The sequence below is a fragment of the Pan troglodytes genome, chromosome 15 (assembly GCF_028858775.2).
Source record: "Pan troglodytes isolate AG18354 chromosome 15, NHGRI_mPanTro3-v2.0_pri, whole genome shotgun sequence".
NCBI classification, from domain to species: domain Eukaryota; kingdom Metazoa; phylum Chordata; class Mammalia; order Primates; family Hominidae; genus Pan; species Pan troglodytes.
The window spans coordinates 89,921,088-89,944,580 of NC_072413.2; the positions used below are offsets into that span (position 1 = coordinate 89,921,088).

The 23,493-nt window shown below is 47.1% G+C and overlaps 1 protein-coding gene and 1 long non-coding RNA gene across 7 annotated transcripts in view; one reads left to right on the top strand and one right to left on the bottom strand.

The window, feature by feature from the left end:
* FBLN5 (fibulin 5) overlaps nucleotides 1–23,493 on the bottom strand; it is a 79,003-nt gene that overhangs the window by 46,961 nt on the left and 8,549 nt on the right. For all 6 annotated transcript variants that reach the window (XM_054665795.2, XM_063793084.1, XM_024348867.2 and 3 more), the window contains one exon: nucleotides 20,924–21,178. In XM_054665795.2, coding sequence (XP_054521770.1) covers nucleotides 20,924–21,178 — 255 coding nt within the window. The remainder of the gene's footprint in view (nucleotides 1–20,923; nucleotides 21,179–23,493) is intronic.
* Nucleotides 742–5,888, top strand: LOC129136911 (uncharacterized). The gene is made up of 3 exons (XR_008538946.2): nucleotides 742–1,746; nucleotides 2,377–2,512; nucleotides 4,897–5,888. It is a non-coding gene; the product is annotated as an uncharacterized LOC129136911 (long non-coding RNA).

The window sequence follows — 23,493 nt, forward strand, 5'->3', positions numbered from 1 at the left end:
AGCTACTCAGGAGGCTGAGACAGAGAATCGCTTGAACGTGGGAGGCGGAGGTTGCAGTGAGAGGAGATCGCACCACTGTACTCCTGCCTGGGTGACAGAGCGAGATTCTGTCTCAGAATCAAACAAAAAAGAATTCAGGTAAGGGACTAGGCATTTCTTCAGATGTTCTTTAAAGAGGATTCATGGTATTATCTACCTGATAACTTTCAATGAAAGGGAGAGTTAGTTTTCTTTGGGGGCAGTATCAGCACTTGCTTACCTGAGGACAGGTGAGCAGCTCAGATGGCAGCTCTAGGCCCCTACTTTTGTTACTAGTGACCATCCCCCAATGTCATGGAAGGGTGTGTGTATGACTGAGATAGTGCATCCTTTAGTGAGTGAGTGCATCCTTTGTTATCTGTCACTGTGGGCTCAGAACAAACTTTGGGTCCTTCTGTTTCTTCTTTCCATGCAGAAGTTAGGATTCCAGGTACAGCTCTTGCCCTCCCACCATCCAAACTTCCTTCATCCGGTAACAGCACCCTAATTTTCCTTTAAGGAACTGCCTTTCTGCACTTTTAGTCCATGCACGGCAGGTAGCTCTGGACCCACTGCTGGTTCAGGGGTGGGCTTGTGATGTAGGCTTGCTAAATCAAAGCCCATGTGTTGCTAGTCATTGTGACAAACTCAGGGATGGGCTTGTGACCCAAGCTGGCTACTAGAGCCCAACTATGACCTTTTGCCAAAGCTCGAGATTAAGGCAATCTCTCTGGGTTGTTAAACTAGAAAGACATAAGCCTGGAGCTGCCAGCGGCCTCCACTTGAGAGATCCTGCCCTGAGAATGAAGAAGCCTATGTTTTAGAGATAGGCACTGGAGAGAGAGAAAAAAATGAAGGCCATATGACACTACTTAAGCCCTTGCCCTCAGGCATGTCTGAAGCTAGTTCTACTTCTCAGCTTTCAGTTACGAAAAAACAAATTAGGCTGGGTGTGGTGGCTCACGCCTGTAATCCCAGCACTTTGGGAGGCCGAGGTGGGTGGATCACAAGGTCAGGAATTCAAGACCAGCCTGATCAATATAGTGAAACATGTCTCCACTAAAAATACACACATTAGCTGGGCATGGTGGCGTGCAACTGTAGTCCCCGCTACTCGGGAGGCTGAGACAGGAGAATTGCTTAAATGCGGAAGGTAGAGGTTGCAGTGAGCCAAGATCAAGCCACTGCGCTCCAGCCTGGGTGACAGAGTGAGACTCCATCTCAAAAAAAAAAAAAAGAAAGAAAGAAAGAAAGAAAAAACAAAATATGTTTAGGTAGTTTATTGTTGTTTTGCTTAAGCTACTTGGAACTGGGTTTCTGTCAGCTGCAATCAAAAAGTCCTGATGACTAATACACTGAATTTAATCAAATTTCCCTATAGCTTTATGGAGACACAGAGTCCTAATGTTGGCATTTGCTCAAAAGCCACAGCACCAAGAGTAACAAGTGAATGTATTTCACTTTAAAAGGTAAATGAGAAATTTGCTCTATGTTCCTAGAAATCTCTGCAGAGCACGTCAGTCTAAAGTTGCCCTTCTTAACCTTTTTCATGTTGAGGCACACATAGAACATTACAAAAGTGTGTAAGGTATAATGGAGTGGGCAAATTGGCCCAAGGACTAAGCCTCCCTCTGAAGACCCTGCCACCCAACCCAAGAGCTGAAGAGATCAATATCCAGGCACCTGTACCACCCGTGAACCAGTTGGGAGGGTCACATCTAGAATAAGGTAAAGGTGGGAGGTCAGGGAAGCTGTTTCAAGGGACAGTCCTCAAATGAGTCCTCTCATAACAAGATGGGTGACCTGCCTCATCTGATGGTACATTCCTCATCCTCCACATACCATTTGGGAACAAAGTGCTTCTAAGTGATTCGAAGCTTTTCAGAATCAGCCTGCCAAAACCCAGCTGTTTCTGCATAGTCAGGCTTTCTGGAGTGTGTGGCTCTGGATTTGTGGGAAGGACCCCAGCTCTGCTGAAACTGCTCTTGCTCTCTACAGCAGACCCAGATTTTCAGCCAAGAAACAAGAGGGCAGAAGGTCAGGGGACTGGGGGCGGAAGGAGGAGTATCCATAGAGCTGAGCCAAAAGAATGCCATTATTTAAGATATGATTGAAGAGTCTCTCCAAGACTGGCCAAAAGAGGAATTCAATTTGAACTCTGGGGGCTTAAGAATGCTGAGCACCCAGTTTGTAGATTCTTCTGTTGACCTATTGGGGCCAAACAAGGATGGAAGGATGGAAAGAGCATCTTTTCTTTATAAATCCAGTAGCTTGACTTTGTCTACGAGTGCACAAAATCTAAGGAAAGGCATGTTGCTGTTGCTGTTTTCTAACAACCTCATCTTCCTGTTTATCCAGCACTTATTACCCAACTTTCTTGGACAGCTGACCTATCAACAAGCCAGCAAACATTATCGACCCTGTTCTATCTGCAAGACAGGAGATAGGGGATATGAAAGAGACATAAAGATAACAGGACACGAAGCTTTAATGAGTAAGTGGCACAAGCACATTCCTAAGTCTAAGGTAGATGGTGAGAAATGTCCCAACAGAGGCACAAGCACAGTGTTTTGGGAACTCAAAGAAGGGGAGGTTCTAATGGGCTTGGGATGAGATCAGTAAAGATCTAAGAAGGCCTCTGGGAAGAAATCACAGATTAAGGTCATTAAGGAAAAGAAAAAAGAATGGCAGCCGGGCACTATGGCTCATGCGTGTAATCCCAGCACTTCGGGAGGCCGAGATGGGTGGATCACTTGAGCCCAGGAGTTCGAGGTCAGCTGGGCCAACATGGTGAAACCCTGCCTCTAGTAAAAATACAAAAATTAGCTGGGCATGGTGGCATGCACCTGTAATCCCAGCTACTTGGGTGGCTGAGGCAGGAAAATGATGTGAACTTGGGAGGTAGAGGTTGCAGTCAGCCGAGATCACACCACTGAACTCTAACCTGGGTGACAGAGCAAGGCTCTGTCTCAAAAAAAAGAAAAAAAAAAGAAAAGAAAAGAAAAGAAAGAAAGAAAGGATTACCAGGGGTCTCTGACCTCAAAAGGGTCCCCACTGGAGGAAGAGGGCTGTGTCCTGTGTTATAGGGTGAATCGTGTTCCTCCAAAATTCATATATTCAAGTCCTAACCCCCAGTACCTCAGAATGTGACTGCAATTGGGGACAGGGTCTTCAAAGAGGTAATTCAGTTAAAATGAGCCCGTTATAGCGGGCCCTACTCCAAAATGTCTAGTGTCCTCCTAAGAAGAGGAAACTGAGACACAAACACCCACAGAGGAAAGACAAAGTCAAGTAAAGGAAAGGAAAGACACAGGGCCAGCTATAAGCCAATTAGAAAGACAAGGAACAGATCCTTCCCTTGCAGCCCTCAAAAGGAGCCAACTCTGCCAACATTGTGATCCCAGACTTCTGGCCAGCAGAACGAGGAGACAATACATTTCTGTTGTTTAAGCTGCCCAGTCTGTGGTACTCTGTTATGGCCACCTTAGCAAACTAGTACATTGTGTGGGCTTTCCCCCTGGCCCTGAGAACCTCCCAAGCTTCCAGAGGGAAGTAGACTGCCTTGTCCTTCTCCCTCCCCTGTCTGGTTTCAGAGTTCCTGTTGACTAGAACTTATTAGCGTGCGTGTGGCTCTTGGGGCTTGATTTGGAGTCCCACACACTCTTCCCCACGGTCAGTAGGCTGTGCTGGAATGCAATCCTGGCAAGCCTTCCCTCCTCCTCAGAGTCAAAAGCCAAGTTGCACTATCTCCTGTTGTCTTAATGACTCTATTTTATTAACCCATTTGTGGCTTGTCTGCCTGCTAATGCACCAGGGTCTCCTGCCCCATATTTTCTGTCTTTGGAAAGAGATGATGCTAGCAGTCAAATTCATTCAATGTACAACTATTTATTGAGCTTGAATATGGAAAGAATAGGGCTGTATGATTTACAAAGAGGACTGGTCACTTACTATCCCCAGTGTCTCGAAATGAATGAATTATCTAAACGAATCTTAAAGATCATCCTTCAACCACGGAGAAGTGACTTGCTCAAGGTCATTCAGCTGCTGAATCTGATCTCTTTGCACAACTCATGATTTTTGGAGATTAAGAAACCAGAGACTTTGGGCTTTATTCAGCGCTGCCAATGGCCTGCCAGGTGATCTTGGACAAATCCTGTCATATCACATACCTATCCTCCAGATTTCTCAACCAAACTATAAATGTCCCTCCTTGGTAAAGACTTCCTCAACCCCCTTGGGCAGAATCAGCTGTTCCCACGATTCTCAGTCCATAGCAGCCTTGTGGTGGTTTACGCAGGAGTTGCCAACCCTCCTCCTGGCAAGCCTCCAACCCACATACTCCATTGCCTGTGGCCCCCAATGGTAGCACGAAGTATGGACCAGGTCAGCCCAAGCCTACCCTCAGCACTCCCTTGGCCAAAGCAATATCTTCAGGGGATCTATCATTAGAACTGGTCTTCAACTCCTCTTTGTCAGGGAAGATAGATAACATTTCATGGTTAAAACCCAACTCCAATCTGGCAAAATTTCAATTTTGTTCTTCTGAAGCCAAAGGCTAGTAGGCCTGAGACACAGAGGGTTCTGAAAGTACCACATTGGGAATTCTACGAGGTGTTCTATGCAAGCCAGTCACGACATTTTAATTCTCTTACCCAGATGTCCTGCGGCTTCGTTGGAATTCTGAACCCAGAAAGTAAAATCCGTCACCTGGGATTTTATGAAAATTATCCATGTAATCTTTACCCAAAATTAATAATGACCCTTAGAAAAGGCTCAAGTATGAAAAAGTTAAAGAAAAAGGTAGTAAAGCAGAGAAGAGCTGAGACCAAGTAGCTCCCAGAGTTTCTGCCAATGCTTGTCCTTCTTCCCTCTCAGGTGCAAGACGATTGATTATGAAGCAAGAGGTTCCAGCTGAGCCTTCAGCCAATAGCCAGCTAACAGGTACTTAGCAAGCACCAACTATGGGCCAGGCAGTGGGGATGCAGCAGGTTACAAGGCAACGTTTCTTCCCCTCATGAAGTTTACAGCTAAGGGATGGGAAAATCAACAAACAAATACATAAAAAGCCACCAATCAGTGGCTCTCAAAGTGCAGCCCCCGGGCCAGCAGCGTCAGCATCACTCAGAAGAAAAGACCCCACCCCAGACCTACTGAGTCAGAAACTGGGCAGCAATCTGTGTTTGAAGGCCTCCGGTGGATTTAATGCACGCTGAAGACTGTGCTGGGAGGCTGTGATTGGGAGTAACTGCGGTGTAATTTCAGACAAGGCAGCCTGTTGTAGGACTCTCTAAGGGGTGCCATCTGAACTGAGCTGAAGCCAGAGAGGAGAATGAGCCCGCAATGTGAAGAGCCAGGAGAGAGTTCCAAATAGAAGGAAGAGAAAGTGTGAAGGCCCTGAGGTCCAGAAGGGCCTGGTATATTTGGGGTAGAGAAAGGAGCTGGCATGGTGCCTATGACCAACCAGGGCACGTCGTGGGATGGCCTAAAAGGGCCTAAAGCTGGCGGGCCCACATGCTGGTCAGCCTAAATCACAAGCAAACTCTGGGATGTGGGACAGTCATGGAGCCCTTCCACATATTCTCTAAAATGAAGGGGCAGACAGGCGCGGTGGCCTGTAGTCCCAGCACTTTGGGAGGCCAAGGCGGGCGGATCACCTGAGGTCAGGAATTTGAACACGGCCAACATGGCAAAACCCCATTTCTACTAAAAATACAAAAATTAGCTGGGCCTGGTGGCAGGTGCCTGTAATCCCAGTTACTCAGGAGGCTGAGGCATGAGAATCGCTTGAACCCAGGAGGCGGAAATTGCAGTGAGCCGAGATCACACCACTGCACTCCAGCCTGGGTGACAGAGCAAGACTCTGTCTCAAAAATAATAATAATAATAATAAAGTAAATAAATAAATAAATAAATAAATAAATAAATAAAATGAAGGGAAGAACATTCCTAGGCCTGCCTTCCTCCCTGGGCTATTTTGAGAATTCCAAGAGCTGGTGGACACGAAAGCATTTGGAAAAGCGAGAGGCAGTGTTCCAGTGGGAATTACTACAATGAAAGCACTCATGGCAGTAACCGCAGGACCCAGCCTCCATGGGGAGAAGTGGAGACCACAACAGACCACAGGCCAGTGCCACCTGGCCCCCAGCCACTGTCTGCTCTCTGGAGAGAAATGAGAGTGAGACAATCCTGGAAAAAGGATCCGTTGAGGAGGTCTGAGGTCTGAGGTGGGATTTTCCAGAGACGTCTGATGGTGGGATCGCTTACATCTCTACCTTGTTGGTCAATCTGGGAGGATTCTTGGCTTCCTAAGGAGCTTGTGTTTTGCTCCAGCTGCTTGCAAACTTCCCCCAGGAATTATAAAGGCAGTGTCAGATTTCTCACGGGACCAGGCCAGGCCCTATCATCACAGTGAGAGCCAATTTCATCCATCCACTGATGCCCCTTTTTCAGGGGTCTCGGCAAAGGGCTCATCCCTGTTTTAAGCTTAAAGGAGACTTTGACCAGGACCCTGAGAACATGGAGGTGATGTAATTATGAGGTGACCCAGTAATTAGCCCCTACAGCTTAGACTACATGCAAAATCACTGCCTCAAATGAGAAGATACCATCTCCGAAAGCTGCCTGTCTCCAGAAGCCACCCTTCACCTGGTTGTCATAAGCATCTTTGCATCCTGAGTGGTCAAGGCTGGAGGAAGCCTCACAGATAATGGCCCAGCCCCTCTCATGCAGATGTGAACTGGAGCCCCAGAAAGAGAAGGAACTGGAGCACAACCACCCAATGAGCTTGTGGCAGTGCTAAGACTAGGCTAAGCAGAAATCTCCAAATAGGCTTGTAAACATTTCACTCCCCTGCTCAAAAACCAGTGTTCACAGAATAAAGCCCAAGTCAACTGCATGGAATTCAAAGCCCCACAATCTGGTGGGGAATCTTGAGTGCCAACCTTCTAAGCCTCATCTCTTATTCTGTGCCTGCCCTGCCCACAACATGTGTCCATGCTGCAGCCACACTGGGTGTCATAAGTGTGCAGGTGACCGGTTGACTCATGACCAAGACTGCTCAACATGCAGTGAACTTTCTTGCCTCCATGTCTCTGCCCATGCTGTTCCCTAACCCTGACTGCCCTTCCTCATCTCTGACATGGAAATCCTATTCAATCCTGCAAAGACTTGCTAAAGGCCACCATATGCATTCACATTCCTCGTGGGCACTCCCATAGCACCTGGGACATATTGCTCTCATCAGTCACATCTGACACTGGCTCATGAAGAGAATCTGATGAGTTATGTACACCCCCCTCCAAAACCCCCACTCACACCCACTCAGCAGAGAGATCCTGAGGGCAGGGACAGCATCTCGTTCATCCTTAGACCCTCCTAGCCCTTGGCAGTGTCTGACACAGAAAAGTGATCAGTCAATATTGTTTAATCAAATGGACGCACAGATATGCAACCCTGTCTGTAGGAAAGCTTCTGTGACCACTCCAGCCAGAGCCAACAAAGTGTCCCATACCTACGTTCGTTGCCATCCCATTTCACTGGGCTACCTAAAATTATTTGGGTTTCATATTTCCTGCCAACCCACCCGACTCCTGCCAAGAGGCTGTGAACTCGCCAGGGGGTGATGATATCTGATAAATTATGCCTAGTGTTCCATTATTGGAACGCTAAGCATGTGGGAGTTATTTATATCCTCCCGTTCAAGGTCATCACCAAGGTCCGATTGCAAAAATTTTAAAAATTGCAACATCAGGCATAAATGGGTTAATCTTTACATGCACAGCTCAGACTTCAACACATAAATGGTAAATGGATAAATGAATTCCATCAGTGGTCATAAGTTAACCTATGTGGAAACTGTACCTAATATATAATCCATTTCTCTTTCTCATTTGAATCCCACATATATAATTCACTCATGTAGCTTTTCTGCTTATTTAACAAATATTTATCAGGCACTAGAAAAATACTATGGTGAGACCGCGTGTGGTGGCTCACGCCTGTAATCCCAACACTTTGGGAGGCAGAGGTGGGCGGACTGCCTGAGCTCAGGAGTTTGAGACCAGCCTGGCCAACGTGGTGAAACCCCGTCTCTTCTAAAATACAAAAAATAGCTGGTAGCACACACCTGTAGTCCCAGCTACTCGGGAGGCTGAGGCACGAGGATTGCTTGAACCCAGGAGATGGGGGTTGCAGTGAGCCAAGATAGCACCACTGCATAAGAGAAAAAGAAAAAGAAAAAAAAATACAATGGCAAATAAGACAGAAAGCTCTGTTGGGTGGAGAGATGTTAAATAAATAATCACAAATGTGTATTTATCACAGCTACGGAGTGTGAGCTGGAGAATAAGTACAGGGTGCTGTGGTCACCCCTGAGTCTACTCTGAGCTCTCAGTTGCCCCAGGAGTCCTGTCCCATCATACTTCATCCCTGTCCCCACGGAGAAGGCCACCCCTCACTCAGCTCAGATGCAGAAAACAGATGACCCGTCTTTTTCCCTAATGGAATGAAGCAGAGTCAGGGTTTTTTGTGTCTTCGCATTGTTTCATATAATCTCCCTCAAATTCTTAAACCCCTCCTCCCATGGAAACTGTTGAAGATGCCAATTTCATACTGATTCCGGATGCAAAGTCTGTTCTGTCTGACCTCACTGATTCCTGGGGGACGTGTTAAGACCTGTGAAATATGTAGAGCTCATAAATCAACTCTGGCTAGATTTCCACAAATGTTTTAGTTTGAAAGAAAGTCAGACAGCATTGACAAGACCCCAAGTATTCTGCTTCCCCGGCCCCAACATACCCGCCGGCCCCAGAGTCTGTGGATGCTGGCTGCCTGCAGCAGGGCCCAGCACTGGCTGTCCCCATCTCCCCTCTGGCCCGGCTCCGACAAGCTGGAGGGGAACAGGCAGTCAGTCCTTGACATCTAGTCTGTTGTCTGAGGCCCTCTGGAGGGAAGGAATCCTGTGAATGTCCTTTCCCTGCCAGCCCCCAAGGAGATGGCCCAGAGACCCTTCCCCAAGCATGCTCCTCTGTTTCCAAGACAAACAGGAGCCTCGGGATGGTTGTTGGGCTCCAAGGGGTGCCAGTGACATGTAATACAATTGAGTGGTGCCCTCTGGAGTTGTGCAAGGAGCTGGCGCTGGCTGGTGGTGAAGCCCTGGGAGCCAGTCTCCCCCATGGCAGGAAAACAAAGCTGTGGCTTCAAGGTACGAAGGGCACAGCCTCCCACAGCGTTTCCCCTTAAGGAAGGGGACAGTGGACGTGGGTTTCTTTGCAAGTTAATCTGACTGGAAGGTTCTCCACAGGCATCTTTTTCCATTAGCCCGTCAGTGCTTCTGTACATTAGATTGCATCTAACACTCACTGAGCGGCCGTGGTACCCAGCGTCTTGCTGGGTGCAGGACAGCCACAGCGACCATGGCCCCAGCCCACAAGGCGCTTAAGGAACAAGGAGACTCTTGGTCACCTTAGTCCCTGCTTGACACCCAGTACAGTGGGAGGAGTCAGCAGAGGGTGTGCTGGAGGTGAGTGCTGGGAGACTGAGTGAGGAAGGCAGTGGCGCTCCCCTCTGGCTAGCCTGGGTTCATCAGTGCCCGCACTCTTCCTTCCGCCATTCATTCATTCAAAAATCACTCCACGAGAGCCTCACTCTGCCAGATGCTGTGGATAAACAGTGGAGGCTGGCACTGTGCCTTTGTCTCAGGAATCCCCCTGCCAGGCACCCCACCCACTTCCCTGAACCCCCGACAGCCATGCCCTCCATTATGAAAGACAAGAGCCTGTGGGCACCTGCCTGCCCTCGGTGCACACACCTGGGGCTGCTGGGAAGCCCTGGCCTCTCTGCCTCCATGCTCAAGGCCCAGGGCTGGCTGCTGGAGGGAGGCTGTCTGGCTCATGGGTCTCTCTGATGACGGGTCAGTCCAGTACCACCAGCACTTCCCCAGTCCCAGCCTGCCAGGCCTGGGCACCGCGTGGCCTGTGTGGTACATGTGTCCACAGAGGATGGCAGCCCAACGGATAGGAGAACAAAGGTACCCAGGTAGCTCTTCAGCACTCCCAGAGTCTAAGAGGGCCCCAGAGAAAGGCTCGAAAGCTGCCTCTGTGGCCTGTGTGAGGTCAGAGTGGAGACAGAGGGGGTGAAGCGTCAAGACATGATCACGAATTGAAAGAGGTCCCTCTTCTTCTCCCTCCCCAACTAATGCTCCTTCCACATACTTCCCCACTTGAGATAAGCAGCCAACAAGCACCTGCCACGTGTCTGACCCTATGACTGGCAGGGACTGCTAAGATGTAAAGCAAACAGAGTTGCTGCTCCTATGAGATAAAGAGCTTGCAGGTACGCGGAGTGGATGGTGGGGAGTGGACGGGGGGCAGTGGACGGGGGGAAGTGACAACGCGATTGCTTAGAGGGTGAAGACCTGACTATCCTGCCTTCACTAAGCCTCAAAACATTCCCGGAAGATAAGCATCATTGTCCCATCTTGTAGCTGGGACACACTCAAAGGATTTAAAGGCTTTGCAATGGTGCAGTGATAGGATTCGAACCCACGTCTGTGTGAATCTAAGCCCATGCTCGTTCCACTGCATCACACTCTCTACCACTAGTGCCTGGCATCATTGAATTGCTCACTTCAGATCCTTTGAGAAATGAAGATCTCTCTTTTTCCCCACAAAAGAAATAGCTTGGGCCTATGGGATGATATTTACATGAAGCTGTTGTCGTCAACATCAAACAGGATTCCTCATTTATTGTTTCAATCCGTTTTATTCCACTCAGGCACACACTCTCCATAAAATGAATGCCTTGCATTCATATGGTATTTTTACTTCTTTCATTTAACATCCCTGATAACATAAACATCTCCCAAATCCCCCAAATCCCTCTGTTTCTTGCATTACAGCAGGGTTGGGGGTGTGAGCTGCAGACGCTATGCAGACACCATCCACATAAACAGATAAGAGCCGCGGAGAACATCCGCAGAACATCTGCGAATTTCTGTACAGAACCTATGTGAGTCATTCTGTTCTAGAGTCCTCCAGTGGTGGATTCAACCCACTTACATCAGAAGGATTTTGAAAAGAAATCTAAAACTAGCCTTGACAACAAAAGAGATGCTGTGATCACCTTGCTCCATCTCAACACATTTAGAATGACTGCACTTCTCTAAGGAGTATCATAGCATGCACCTCCTACTAACTTAAAAGACATGTGCTAAACAGTCAGCTCAGCTCTGGCCCTGGCATTCGAGGCTATTTGCAACCTGGCAGGTAACTTCAACCTCCTGCCCTCCAGGCAGTGCTCTCTGGAGACTTGGTAATGCAGCCACTTTTGCCAGACCAGAGCTGAATGGTCCTGCCATTAAAAAGTCCACACTTCATCCATCCTCTGCAACACCACTCGCTTTTCACACACAACTGGCTAATTCCAGAGTGGAGTAGAAATAAAAGTAACATGACCAGACCAAGGAACATAAGATGAGAGCCAAGAAAAACTTGTAGGTCATTGAAAAGACTGCCACGCTAGACACTGGGGAAGTGACCTACTACACAAAGGCACCAAGGGCTGGGCATGGCCCACCAGTGGGACCCCACCCAGAACATGAGGCCAGTCAGTGCACTGAACCTCACCAGACCAGTGCCAATAACCAAAGCCATCTACCACTGAGGGTGGAAGGGACTTCCTCACAAGTGGAGACTTGGTAGGGTCCCGGCAGGTGTCAGCAGGCACGTGTGCTGTTGAAACACACGCAACAGAGAAGAGCCGCATCACCTAGGCAATCCAGGTGGGAAAGGGCTAACGCAAAAAATTATGTTTCCTAAAGATTGGGAAGATTTAGAATAGTAGAACATTCTTGAGTTGCAGGAAACCTGAGAAATCATCAGAACCAGGGAATTTAAACCTTTTTGTGTGTGCCTTGAACCTGTTTGGCAGACTGCTAAAGCCCATGTACTCCCTTCTCAGAATAATGCCTTAAATTGCATAAAATAAAACTCAGAGGATTACGAAAGAAAACAATTGTACTGAAATGTAGCTATCAAAATATTTAAAAAACAAATGTATGGCTGGGCATGACAGCTCACACCTGTAATCCCAGCACTTTGGGAGGCCAAGGAAGGAGGATCGCTTGAGCCCAGGAGTTAGAGACTAGCCTGGACAACATAGCAAGACCCTGTCTCTACAAAAGATACAAAAGTTAGCTGGGCATGGTGGCATGTACTGGTAGTCCCAGCTACTCGGGAGGCTGAGATGGGAGGGTCACTTATGCCTGGGAGGTTGAGGTTGCAGTGAGCAGAGATCATGCCACTGTAATCCATCCAGCTTGGATAACAGAGCAAGACCCTGTCTCAGGCCGGGCGCAGTGGCTCACACCTGTAATCCCAGCACTTTGGGAGGCCCAGGTGGGCAGATCATGAGATCAGGAGATCGAGACCATCCTAGCTAACACTGTGAAACCCCATCTCTACTAAAAATACAAAAAATTAGCCGGGCGCAGTGGCAGGCGCCTGTAGTCCCAGCTACTCTGGAGGCTGAGGCAGGAGAATGGCATGAACGTGGGAGGCAGAGTTTGCAGTGAGCCAAGATCGTGCCACTGTACTCCAGCCTGGGCGATAGAGTGAGACTCCATCTCAAAAAAAAAAAGACCTTGTCTCAAAACACACACACACACACACACACACACACACACACGACACACACACGTGTGATACAGTGATATAGATACTTGTTTATCAGTGCATTAAAAAAAATTAGGCAGATCTAGTATCTTCTATGATTTTGAAGGTTTAAAAACATTTCAAAATACTTCCAAGTATTTCAAAATAACTGCCACAGCTGTAATGTGATATGTAAATATCTGATTCTCTTGTCAATACCATCCCAGGTACTGCTAATAGTCCTGTGGCCTGTTGCCTACAATGGACAGTAATGCTAAATCTCAATTCAAAGTTAGTGGGGAAAAATATGACGATAGATCCCTTGATTTATATCCACAGACCCCAGATTACGACCCTTAGTATAATACCATCCTTTCTTTTCACAGATAATAAAACTTAGGCCAGAGAGGCCAAGTGGCTTTCTAAATGTCACACAGCTAATAAGTAGCAAATCTGGGATCAAAATCCAGTTCTTACTAATGTCTCATCTCATCCCTTTACCACTACACCATGCTACCTCAATCTAGGCCTTAAAATCATTTCTTTCCAGTTTGTGTTTTGTTTTTAAATAAGTAACACATTCTTCTAACAAATTCAAACAATATACAAATTGCATGAAAAAAATAAACCTTCTACCTTTCTTTAAACACAGTTCTGTCGAAAAATAGACAGATGAACTAGGGCCTTGCTAATTAAAGGGTGTTCCCTGGACCAGCAGCGTGGCATCACCTGGGGGCTTATAAGAAAATGCAGACCCTTGGGGCCCACCCCAGACCTCTTGAGTCAGAACTGCATTTTCCCCAGGTGATTCATGGGCACAGTTACTTTTGGGAACAGCTGTCCTGGACAACTTCCTGGAGTCCTGTCTGTGTTTGTGTCTCCCTGGAAGCACAAGTTAACCCCAACTCCTACTGCTGAAAATTGGCAAGAATTCAACTTTCAACTCCCTAAATGACACACACTATTAAATCTAATTCCCAGAAGAAAGAATAAAAGACAATGGAATAACAGGACTAGGGGTTTGGAGCAGGAGAAGTCATCACGGAATGATGAGATTTGAGATAATGAAAACAATAATTACAGTAACTAACTTAGGAGCCCCTATGATAAGCCAGCCTCGATGTTAGACAATTTGCATGCATATCTCACTTAATTCTCCAAATTTCCTGTGGCGGTTGGTACTGTTATCCCTGTTTACAGGAGGAAAATCTGAGGTTTAGAGAAGTGAAGCCACTTGCCCATCATCCCAGCAATGATAGGGAAAGACTTGCAGCAAGGTGGGAAACCTGGGGAGGCCATGCCCATGAACAAGCTTGCTGGGGCCAATTCACAAAGACATCTGAGCGAACCCAGCTGCAGAACCCCCACCTCAATGCGATCCCATTTCCTCTCTGGGCCTGCGTAGTCCCAATGCCCTCAGCAGCTAAAGAATCAGTTTCATGGTTTCACGCATTTTCCTCCAGATCTGTTTCACGCATTTTCCTTCTGGTCTCAGCCTGAGGACTGAGTTTCAAGTTACAGACCAAGCCAGAGGACTGTATAAAAACGAAGAAAAGTCTGTTGGAGTGAAGGCCGCCTTCTCCTCCCTAGTTTTTGCTAACCACAGTCCTGTCAGCATTAGGGGCTGAGGTTTCTACTTGCCCCGGCCTTTATGCCACATTTGTTCCCACTTCCCACTTTTCTGTCTCACAATTTAAATAATCCCAGGTTCTGCTGCCATTTCCAAGCAGATTCCGAGTGAAGCCACATCAGGCTTAGCTGGGGAAAGCCCTTCGAGGCCTGCAAGGTAAATGTGTACTAGGCTCGGTTTTAGGTCATTTTAAAGGTTTTGAAGAATTAGACGTTTGATGCATTTTCAGACTCTGTGAATCTTCCCCTGGGTTATCATCTCAAGACCCTAGCAGCCTTCTCCACAAATCTTTCCCAATTAACGTTTACTATGGGATACTCTGCGTAAACACTGGCAAGGTGTTTGCACATGTTATCTGTGAGACAGGCGTGGTTATATCCATTTTACAGATGAGGAAACCAACCCCCGTCCTCACAGGTAGGAAGTGGCCAAACCAAGGTGAGACTCAAAGCCTGTCTGACTTCCCAGTTCCAGTCCCCTCCACCCCAGAAGGCTTCTTATCTCTGCCTTCTTTTTGTACCATCTCAGGAACTCATCAGAGGCCGTCTTGAATTTCAGCTGCTTGTGCTTGTGTTGTGTTTAATCTCCCTTCCTTGTCCACAAGCTCTAGAGAGAGCTCCATGGCCATGCAAAACTCCACATCCCCCTCGGTGCCTAGGCCAGAGCCTGGCACCAACAAGGCACTCTGTACACATTGGCTGACTGAAGAAGTACTGGCTGGCTTTCAGGAAAAATAACTCAAGAGAAAGCCTCAGACCAACACCACCCACCTTCCAAAAGGATTCCATGTGTTGCTCTCTGCCTGTTCTCAGATCAATAACAATAACAAAATCCTGGACTAGAAGAGAGAATCAAGATATTGCTTGTAATTTCACAAATGGCCGGAATTTCTGCAGTCCCCGGAGTAGCAGGGCTCTAGTAAAAGGCTGCTTTCTCAGCCGCAAAATATTTCACAAACATGAGTTACTGATGGAGTCCCTACATTTGCCACTGAGCCAAGCTGGTTAGCAAAGCTAGAACTTGGAATGTCCACCCAGAGAGATGACAAGTTGAGCCCCCAAGGGAATGAGTTGACAGAGTTGAGTGGCGGCCACATTCAGGGACCCGGTCTTAGAGGCAGCGTGCCATGAGAGGAAGGTTCCTGAATGGGAGTCCACATCTTGGGTGCCCCAGCCACTCGGCACCAGCTCACCCCACCCCCTGAGGCTTCAGCACCGCACCATCCTCAGCCCCACACCGTCCTTCTCTGGGATGTCTATGTGGCCAGCTCAGAACTCTACGTATGTGTTTGATTTGGCCTCTGTCTGGGTCTTGATTGTGAGCTGTTGGGTGAGGCTCTCCTTCAGCAGCCCCTCCCTGCTTACCCGTTAACCATGTCTGTCTGGCTCTCCCTCCCCTGAGAATCTGGTCACCAGATCTCCCAAGGGTCCAGGATCTGGGTGACACACTCTAATGAGCCATGAGTCCCATCACTGTCATGCCAAGATGCCAGTTTTCTGAACAACACAAAACTTGCTTGGCTCGTGGACTATAATTCCTAGGTCACTGTTCACTGTGTCTGCAGAAATGTCCCAAGTGCACACCTAGGAGCCTGTGGACTCAAACCTAAGGCCAAACATTGTTCCAAAAGGACAGGGTCTAGTCACCTCCAAAGTGGAACCAAAAAGAGAAAAATTGAGGAGGAAGCTCTGAGGGACTGGCCACCCAGGTGCTGAGCCCGGCCCCGCCCAGCCCATGGAAACGGCATGGCTTCATGCGGCACCAAGGGATGAGAGTACTTCCTTGAAAGTGAGTCCAAACCCTAGAAAAAGTAAACCGCCATGAAAGGGGATGCTCATTTGCCTCCCCAAGGCAGACTGTCTTACACTTTGAGAAGAAATCAGTGCATGAAGAGGGCAAAAGATCAAAGATGCTACCTGCAAAATAGCCTGCCCAAAAATTTAACCTGAATTGGATCAAGTCCCTAGATCTATTAGCAGCTTACAAGAAAATATAGGGGACGAAGGAATAAGATAACCCGCGCCCCGGCAAGAGTGCAATCAGCCACCTCCGAAACGTATGAAATTCTACAGAACAAGCAGCTCAGCCTCTTCAACAAATAAGTGGCCAGGGAAACAGTAAAGACTAAAAGACATTTAAGAGACTTGTCAACCAATGCAATTTGCAGAATTTGCATGGATCTGATTCCAACAAACCAACAGACAACAGGCTGCTGAGATGGCTTCGTATGCATGGCCCCTTTGGGGCTCGGCTTGTCATCCCTCTGGGTGGATATTCCAAGTTCTGGCTTTGCTAACCAACTTGGCTCAGTGGCAAATGTAGGGACTCCAAAAACTAATGTTAGTGAAATGTTTTGTGGCTGAGAAAGCAGGATTTTGTTAGAGCCATGCTACTCCGGGGACTGCAGGGATTCTTCTGGCCATTTGTGATGAAATTGCAAGGCATTTATGAGACAATCAGAGAGATTTGAACACTACCTGGATATTTAATTATAAAAAGAGATTATTATTGACTTCTGTAGGTTTGATAATGGTATTGTGTTTTTTGGAAGTTTTTTTTATTTTAATTTTTTATTTTTTTGAGGCAGAGTCTCGCTCTGTCGCCCAGGCTGGAGTGTAGTGGCACGAGCTCGGCTCACTGCAACCTCCACCTCCTGGGTTCAAGCGATTCTCCTGCCTCAGCCTCCCGAGTAGCTGGGAAAACAGGTGCATACCACCACACCCAACTAATTTTTGTATTTTTAGTAGAGGCGGGGTTTCGTCATGTTGGCCAGGCTGGTCTCGAACTCCTGACCTCAGGTGATCCACCCAAAGTGCTGAGATTACAGGCATGAGCCACTGTGCCTGGCCTTAAATTTGTTTTTGTAAAGAATTTTGTAAAGAATTTCTTTATCTCTTAGAGATAATTCTGAAGTCTTTAAGAATGAAATTATATGATGTCTGGGATTTGCTTTAAATTAATGCACTGAGTAGAGTGTAAAGAAGAAAGGAGATTGTGCCCGTGCTGATAACTACAGAAGTTGGGTGATAAGTAGGTAGGTGCTTACTATGCTCTTTCTACTTTTGACTAGGTTCAAAATTTTACAGAACAAAAAGTTTCATTATGAAAAAAAAAGAGAGATAGCTGGGTGCCATGGCTCACACCTATAATCCCAGCATTGTGGGAGGCCGAGGCATGAGGATTGCTTGAGCCCAGGAATTTGAGACCAGCCTGGGCAACATGGCAAAACCCTGTCTCTACCAAAAAAATACAAAAATAAGCCAGGCATGGTGGCACATGCCTGTAGTCCCAGCTACTTGGGAGGCTGAAATGAGAGGATCACTTGAGCCCAGGAGGCAGAGGTTGCAGTGATCGAGGATCATGGTGGCACATGCCTGTAGTCCCAGCTACTTGGGAGGCTGAAATGGGAGGATCGCTTGAGCCGAGGAGGCAGAGGTTGCAGTGATTGTGCCACTGCACTACAGCCTGGGTAACAGCCAGACCCTGTCTCAGAAAACAAAAATAGCAAGAGAAGGACCTTGTTTTTAATCCTGACTTCAGCACTGACTCTGAGCACCCTTGAACAAATCTATACCTCACTGAGCCTGTTTTCTCATTCAAAGCCTGAATGGTTCAAATCATGGCTTGGCCCCTCACTTGCTGTGTGACTTTGAACAGGTTTCTTAGCTTCTCTGCTTCGGTTTCCTCATGGGTACAATAGGAATGATAATAGTTTTACCTTGTAGGTGGTTATGAGGATCAAGCGCATTAATTATTGTAAAGGTCCTAGCACACAAGTACTATCCAAGTGTTTCATATTATTACCACTGCTGCTGTGGATGTTACTGTTGATCGCTATTCTTATTTTGATGAAGAGGACAAGACACCTTTGGAGATGTTTCCTCCTCTCCTAGAACACTAAAGTTTCAGAAATGTTTCCCAAGTCTCCCTGACTTACCCACTGCTCATGCAATGCCTCCTCCACAGGATCAGAGCTGTGCTCTGGAAAACACCCCCATTCTCCGGGCAGTGACACCTCCACACTCACCTCCTTGTCTCTTCTCAATGATCCCCCCATCTGGTTTCCTTCCCTCCCACCTTCCGCCACGGTGCCTTGCTTCCCTTCCACCTGCTCCCAGGCCTACCTCTCTTCCATCCCAGTTCTTGGAAGGAGCGGTAGGTAGAAAGAGCCTCCCTTTCCCATCCCTTCTCTTACTTCCCCCCACCCCCACAATGCCAGCTCTTTACAATACGCAGAGGGACCTCAGCGAGGGCCATGTGAAAGCCCTGTGTAAAACCAGGAAACCATGGGGTGGGGTGAAGGGAAGTTAGAAAGAACTCAGGACTTATGAATGCATAATGCTGAACTTTTTGGAAATGGATGGGCCTGGTGCCAGTCCTCACTAGGGCTCCTAGATTGTATTCTTCTTACAAAAGGGCCATTATGAAAGTTCCGCATCTCCCGTGTGACAGGTTCAGAGCCATAAATGGCATGATGTCAGAGGCACCAGGGGAGGAATAGGTTTCCCAGCCATGTCCTCATTGTCAAGGGCACTGGGACCCTGGAAAGAGGTTTAGGGGAAGGAGGGAGACACTTTGGAGAAAGCCGCAGCAGTTCCCAGCTGTTCTGCAAAGGAGGCCGCTGAGCTTGCCTGAGGCATCAGCTAGAGCTGTCTACACCACGACCACCCAAGGCCCCCTGCCAAAACCGCAGAGTGCCTCGAAAGAATCATTACACCCTCTTCCTCACCTCAAGACACATAAGGGCTGATCACTTGGCTTATCCAGCCCCCACGTGACATCCTGGAAGAGCAGCACCTCCCACCTCTATCTCTGCATTTTCTTTTGGGATCATTTCTTTTCTACCAGATAGGAGAGGTCATTTCCTATAGTTAGGAGATTGTAGACAGGGGAGAAGTTAGGGGAGCTGGACTGGCATCCTACCTCTGTAATTACCTAACTGGTTGGAGTCCACACTCTCCTTTCTACAAAATGAAGAAGTTGAAGTTAAAGATTGGTAAAAAAAAAGTCCCTTCCAGTTACAAAGGTCTTTCCTCCTGATGCTGGTTATAAGGAAGCATGTTACCATCTTCTCCACCAAAGTTGGCTTGACCGGACCCTGCGCTCATTCCCTTTGCACAGTCATCTACGTTTAAGGTAAACATTAACCAGCTCTGTCTTTCTCACTCTTTCTCTCTCCCCACGCCAACACACACAGAGACCACACGCCTTGAGACCAGCGAAAATGTAGAAGTTTGGGTTCAAGCATACCCAGTGTTCCCTCATAGCTCTGAAGACACTTGTCTGCAATTATTGTATTCAAATGAGAATGCACACTCCTTCATATAAGCATATAGAAGACACCTTAAATTAACCAACACAGCTTCCCTAATAGTGGGTTACAGCTCAACACTCCAGAGCCCTGAAATGGGACAACAAAATCTTGGGACAAACAAAAATGGGACAAACAAAAATCTTGCTAGACCAATGGTCTCCCAAACTTTTGGGGTAGAGGAAAAAAATAATAAAACTTCAATTCATATATATTTTTTCTTAAGAGACAAGGTGTCACCATGTTGCCCAGGCTGGAATGCAGTGACTATTCACAGGCGCGATCACAGCGCACCATAGCCTCGAACCCCTGGGCTCAAGTGATCTCCCCCTTCACCCTACTGAGTTGCTGAGACTACAGGCACGTGCCACCACTCCCAGTTTCATATTTATTTTTATCTCATCCTTTTAAATTTCATATTTCTTATGTGAAGTTTATATTCTGCAATCCATATTAGTAAGACAGGGTATGTATATAATTTATAAATATCCATATAATGGGGATCCAGGCTCAAAAAGATTTTGCAGATGGGATGCACGATCAAAAAGTTTAGAGCTTTCACTCTATACACCATCTTCCAGAGCTGGAGACAGTTACAAGATTTTGGTCTGACCACAGCTAAAGGGACCAGGGAGGATCCTAGGTAACTCTCCTCCAAGGCTACGCTGGCCAACAGAACCTAAAGCTCTCTAGGGCACTGGTCACACCCCTTGCCAATTCCTTTGTGCCTGCTTCTTCCCGGAGGTCCATTCTTGCTATGAGTTCCTATCAGTGAGGCTCCTTTTGGTCAAAAGCACATTAGTTCCAACCCAAGTAACCTAATTTTCTTTCCAGAACAGCTGGCCGTGCCCTTCAAGGCTTCTTGTATCGCAGAAGCACATGTTCCAATCAAGGGTGCGGGGGCTGAGGACAGAGCTTTGGCCCTTTCTAGATCTTCCTCTGAGATTTACTTACTGTAATAAGTCTGACCAGATGTATTGGTTATTTGAGAAAATATTACTTTCGTCTTTAAGTATATAGATGAGTTATAGATAGATAGATATAGATAGGTAGGTAGATAGATGAAAGTAAAATAAAGAAAAAAATTGGTTTTCTGGAGAACTGTGAACAAAACAGCAAAATAACCTCCCTAGTTGGGCAGGAACCCAGAGATACAGGCTGCTAAGAGTGAAATAAGTATGCAGAGAGTAAGTCATTGTTTCACTGGTGCATTGAATGGCAACTAACAACCCATTTGTGGTGAGCATGCCAGATACAGACGATGTCTTCACCAAAGCACAGCGGAGAGGAACAAAAGGCCGGGCTACTCACCCACACATTGGTTGCTTTCATCCATCTGGTATCCAAAGCGGCATATAAGAGGCCTGGAGATCGTGGGATAGTTTGGAGCTGAGAGTGGTGGGGCAGCTGCTGGGTACGGACCTGAGTAGGGGGTCGAGTAGGGGTTCGAGTAGGGCCCTCGATACACAGGGTTTGTTCGGGGAATGCATAAATACCCGCCATTTTGGTTAACACACATCATGTCTCCTCGGCAGGCCTCGGGGATGGTTCGGCATTCATCAATATCTGGAAGGCACAGAAAGGGCGAGCATTAGTGGCACCCCAACTGCGTTGTGTCCGGTGCATATTTAAGCAGAACTTGGTACCAGGCGTGGAGGAAGCACTCCCAAACACCTAGGGCGGTCCCAACTCATCGCGGTAAGGTACCCCTAAATGTTGGCTGAAGTGAATCAAAGTAACCAGTGTCACTCAAACATCAGCCTTTCAAATACCACCATCATGATTTTGACCATATCTACAAAAAGCTTGCTATAGTTTGAATGTCCCTCCAAAACTCATATTGAAACTTAATCCCCAGTGTTGCAATATTGAGTGGTGGGGCCTTTAAGAGGTGATTGGATCCTGAGGGCTGTACTCTCATGAATGGATTAATCTACTCATAGATTAATGGGTTAATGGGTTATCTTGGAAATGAAACTGGTGGCTTTCTAAGAAGAGGAAGAGAGACCTCAGCTAGCAGCCCAGGCCCCTCACCGTGTGATGCCTTGCGTACTTCAGAACTCTGCAGAGAGCCCCCACCAGCAAGAAGGCCCTCACCAGATGGAGATCCTCAACCTTGGACTTCTCAGCTTCCACAATTGTAAGAAATAAATTCCTCTTCTTTATAAATTACCCAGTTTTAGGTATTTAGGTATAAGCAACAGAGAACGGACTAAAACAAACCTGTACTATCATTTGCACATACTCTTTCTTTAAATAAGCCCATATTTGAAGCCCAAATAAATGTATTTTTAAAATCTTACATGACTACAGCAAGTGAAAACTAGCATAAGTAGAAGGTAACAGTAAAAATAAATACACACTATTAAAATAAAGAGCGTTTATCTGCAGCTGTACCATCTAATACATCAGGGATCCTCGTGTGCACATACTGTACTCTGAAAATACTGGGATGGGCCTAACAATTGTCTCCACTTCTACTTCAAGTAACAGTGGTCAGTCGAGAAAGAGTCTCTTGCATCAGGAAAAGACAAGGCTTAGGCTGGGCACAGTGGCTCATGCCTGTAATCCCAGCACTTTGGGAGGCCGAGGCAGGTGGATCACCTGAGGTCAGGAGTTCAAGACCAGCCTCCCAACATGGGGAAATCCCATCTCTACTAAATACCAAAAATTAGATGGGTGTGGTGGCGCATGCTTGTAATTCCAGCTACTTGGGAGGTTGAGGCAGAAGAATCGCTTGAACCCGGGAGGCAGAGGTTGCAGTGAGCTGAGATTGCGCCATTGCACTCCAGCCTGGGCGACATGAGGGAAACTCTGTCTCAAAACAAAAACAAATACAAAAAAAAGAAAAAAGAAAAAAAGAAAAGGCTTGACTGAGAGCTAGTTGCCTGTTAAGAAAGCAGAGCTTTGCTTTCAAGTCAGCTCTGTGCCAGCCAACAATTTCCAGCCAGGCTGGGCTCTGCTTGTTATGTCTGAAAGGGGAGAGGTGGACTCTCTAGAAAATCAGCCTTGCTAGGGTACAGACAGGGGAGGCCTGAACTGTGGCTCCAGCGAGCAGTAGACATGATCCCGTATACTGAGCCATGTCAGCAGCCTTGGAGTCTGCTCTGTGCGGGGCTAGAGACTGGAGACCACATGCCTGCACCCGACAACTCACCCCCAGCATCTCATCTGAGAAACTCACACCCAATCCTACCAGAGGTAAAAGCAATGGCAAGGTGCAGAATGCAACAGCCTGCTCTCCAGCTTGAAGCCTGAAGCCATCGCTGAAATGGGGGGCCAGAAAAGAAGGCCACTGCTCTACTCTTGATTCCTCATCAAATCTTCAAATCAAAACGCCTTATTTTAAAATCAAAACGTAAGCCCAGATTTCCCAGGACAGGGTTTTATTCCTCACTGTTCATCGGTTTTTCAAACCATCTATCTCCCCTCTGGAGCATGGTGACGTTAGCTCGGAGAAGACAAATGATTTTGCTTAAATTAAATATAATTTAAAAGCTAAATACTTCCCCTAAGATGGGGGCAAGTAGGGCTGTCTTCTTCCGTTCATATGCCCTATGCTCTGTCAACAACAAACTATTCCATGCTCTGAGTGTCCTTTCCACACCTGGTCCTTGTTAATGCTGTTCCTTCTACCTGGAATGGCATTTCTTAGGATCCTATTCATCTTTCAATACCCAATTCAAATGTGACCTCCATTAATTTTTTTTTTTTTTTTTTTTGAGACAGAGTCTCTCTCTGTTGCCCAGGCTGGAGTACAGTGGTGCGATCTCAGCTCATTGCAACCTCTGCCTCCCAGGTTCAAACCATTCTCCTGCCTCAGCCTCCTGAGTAGCTGGGGCTACAAGCACGTGCCACTACACCTGGCTAATTTTTTTGTA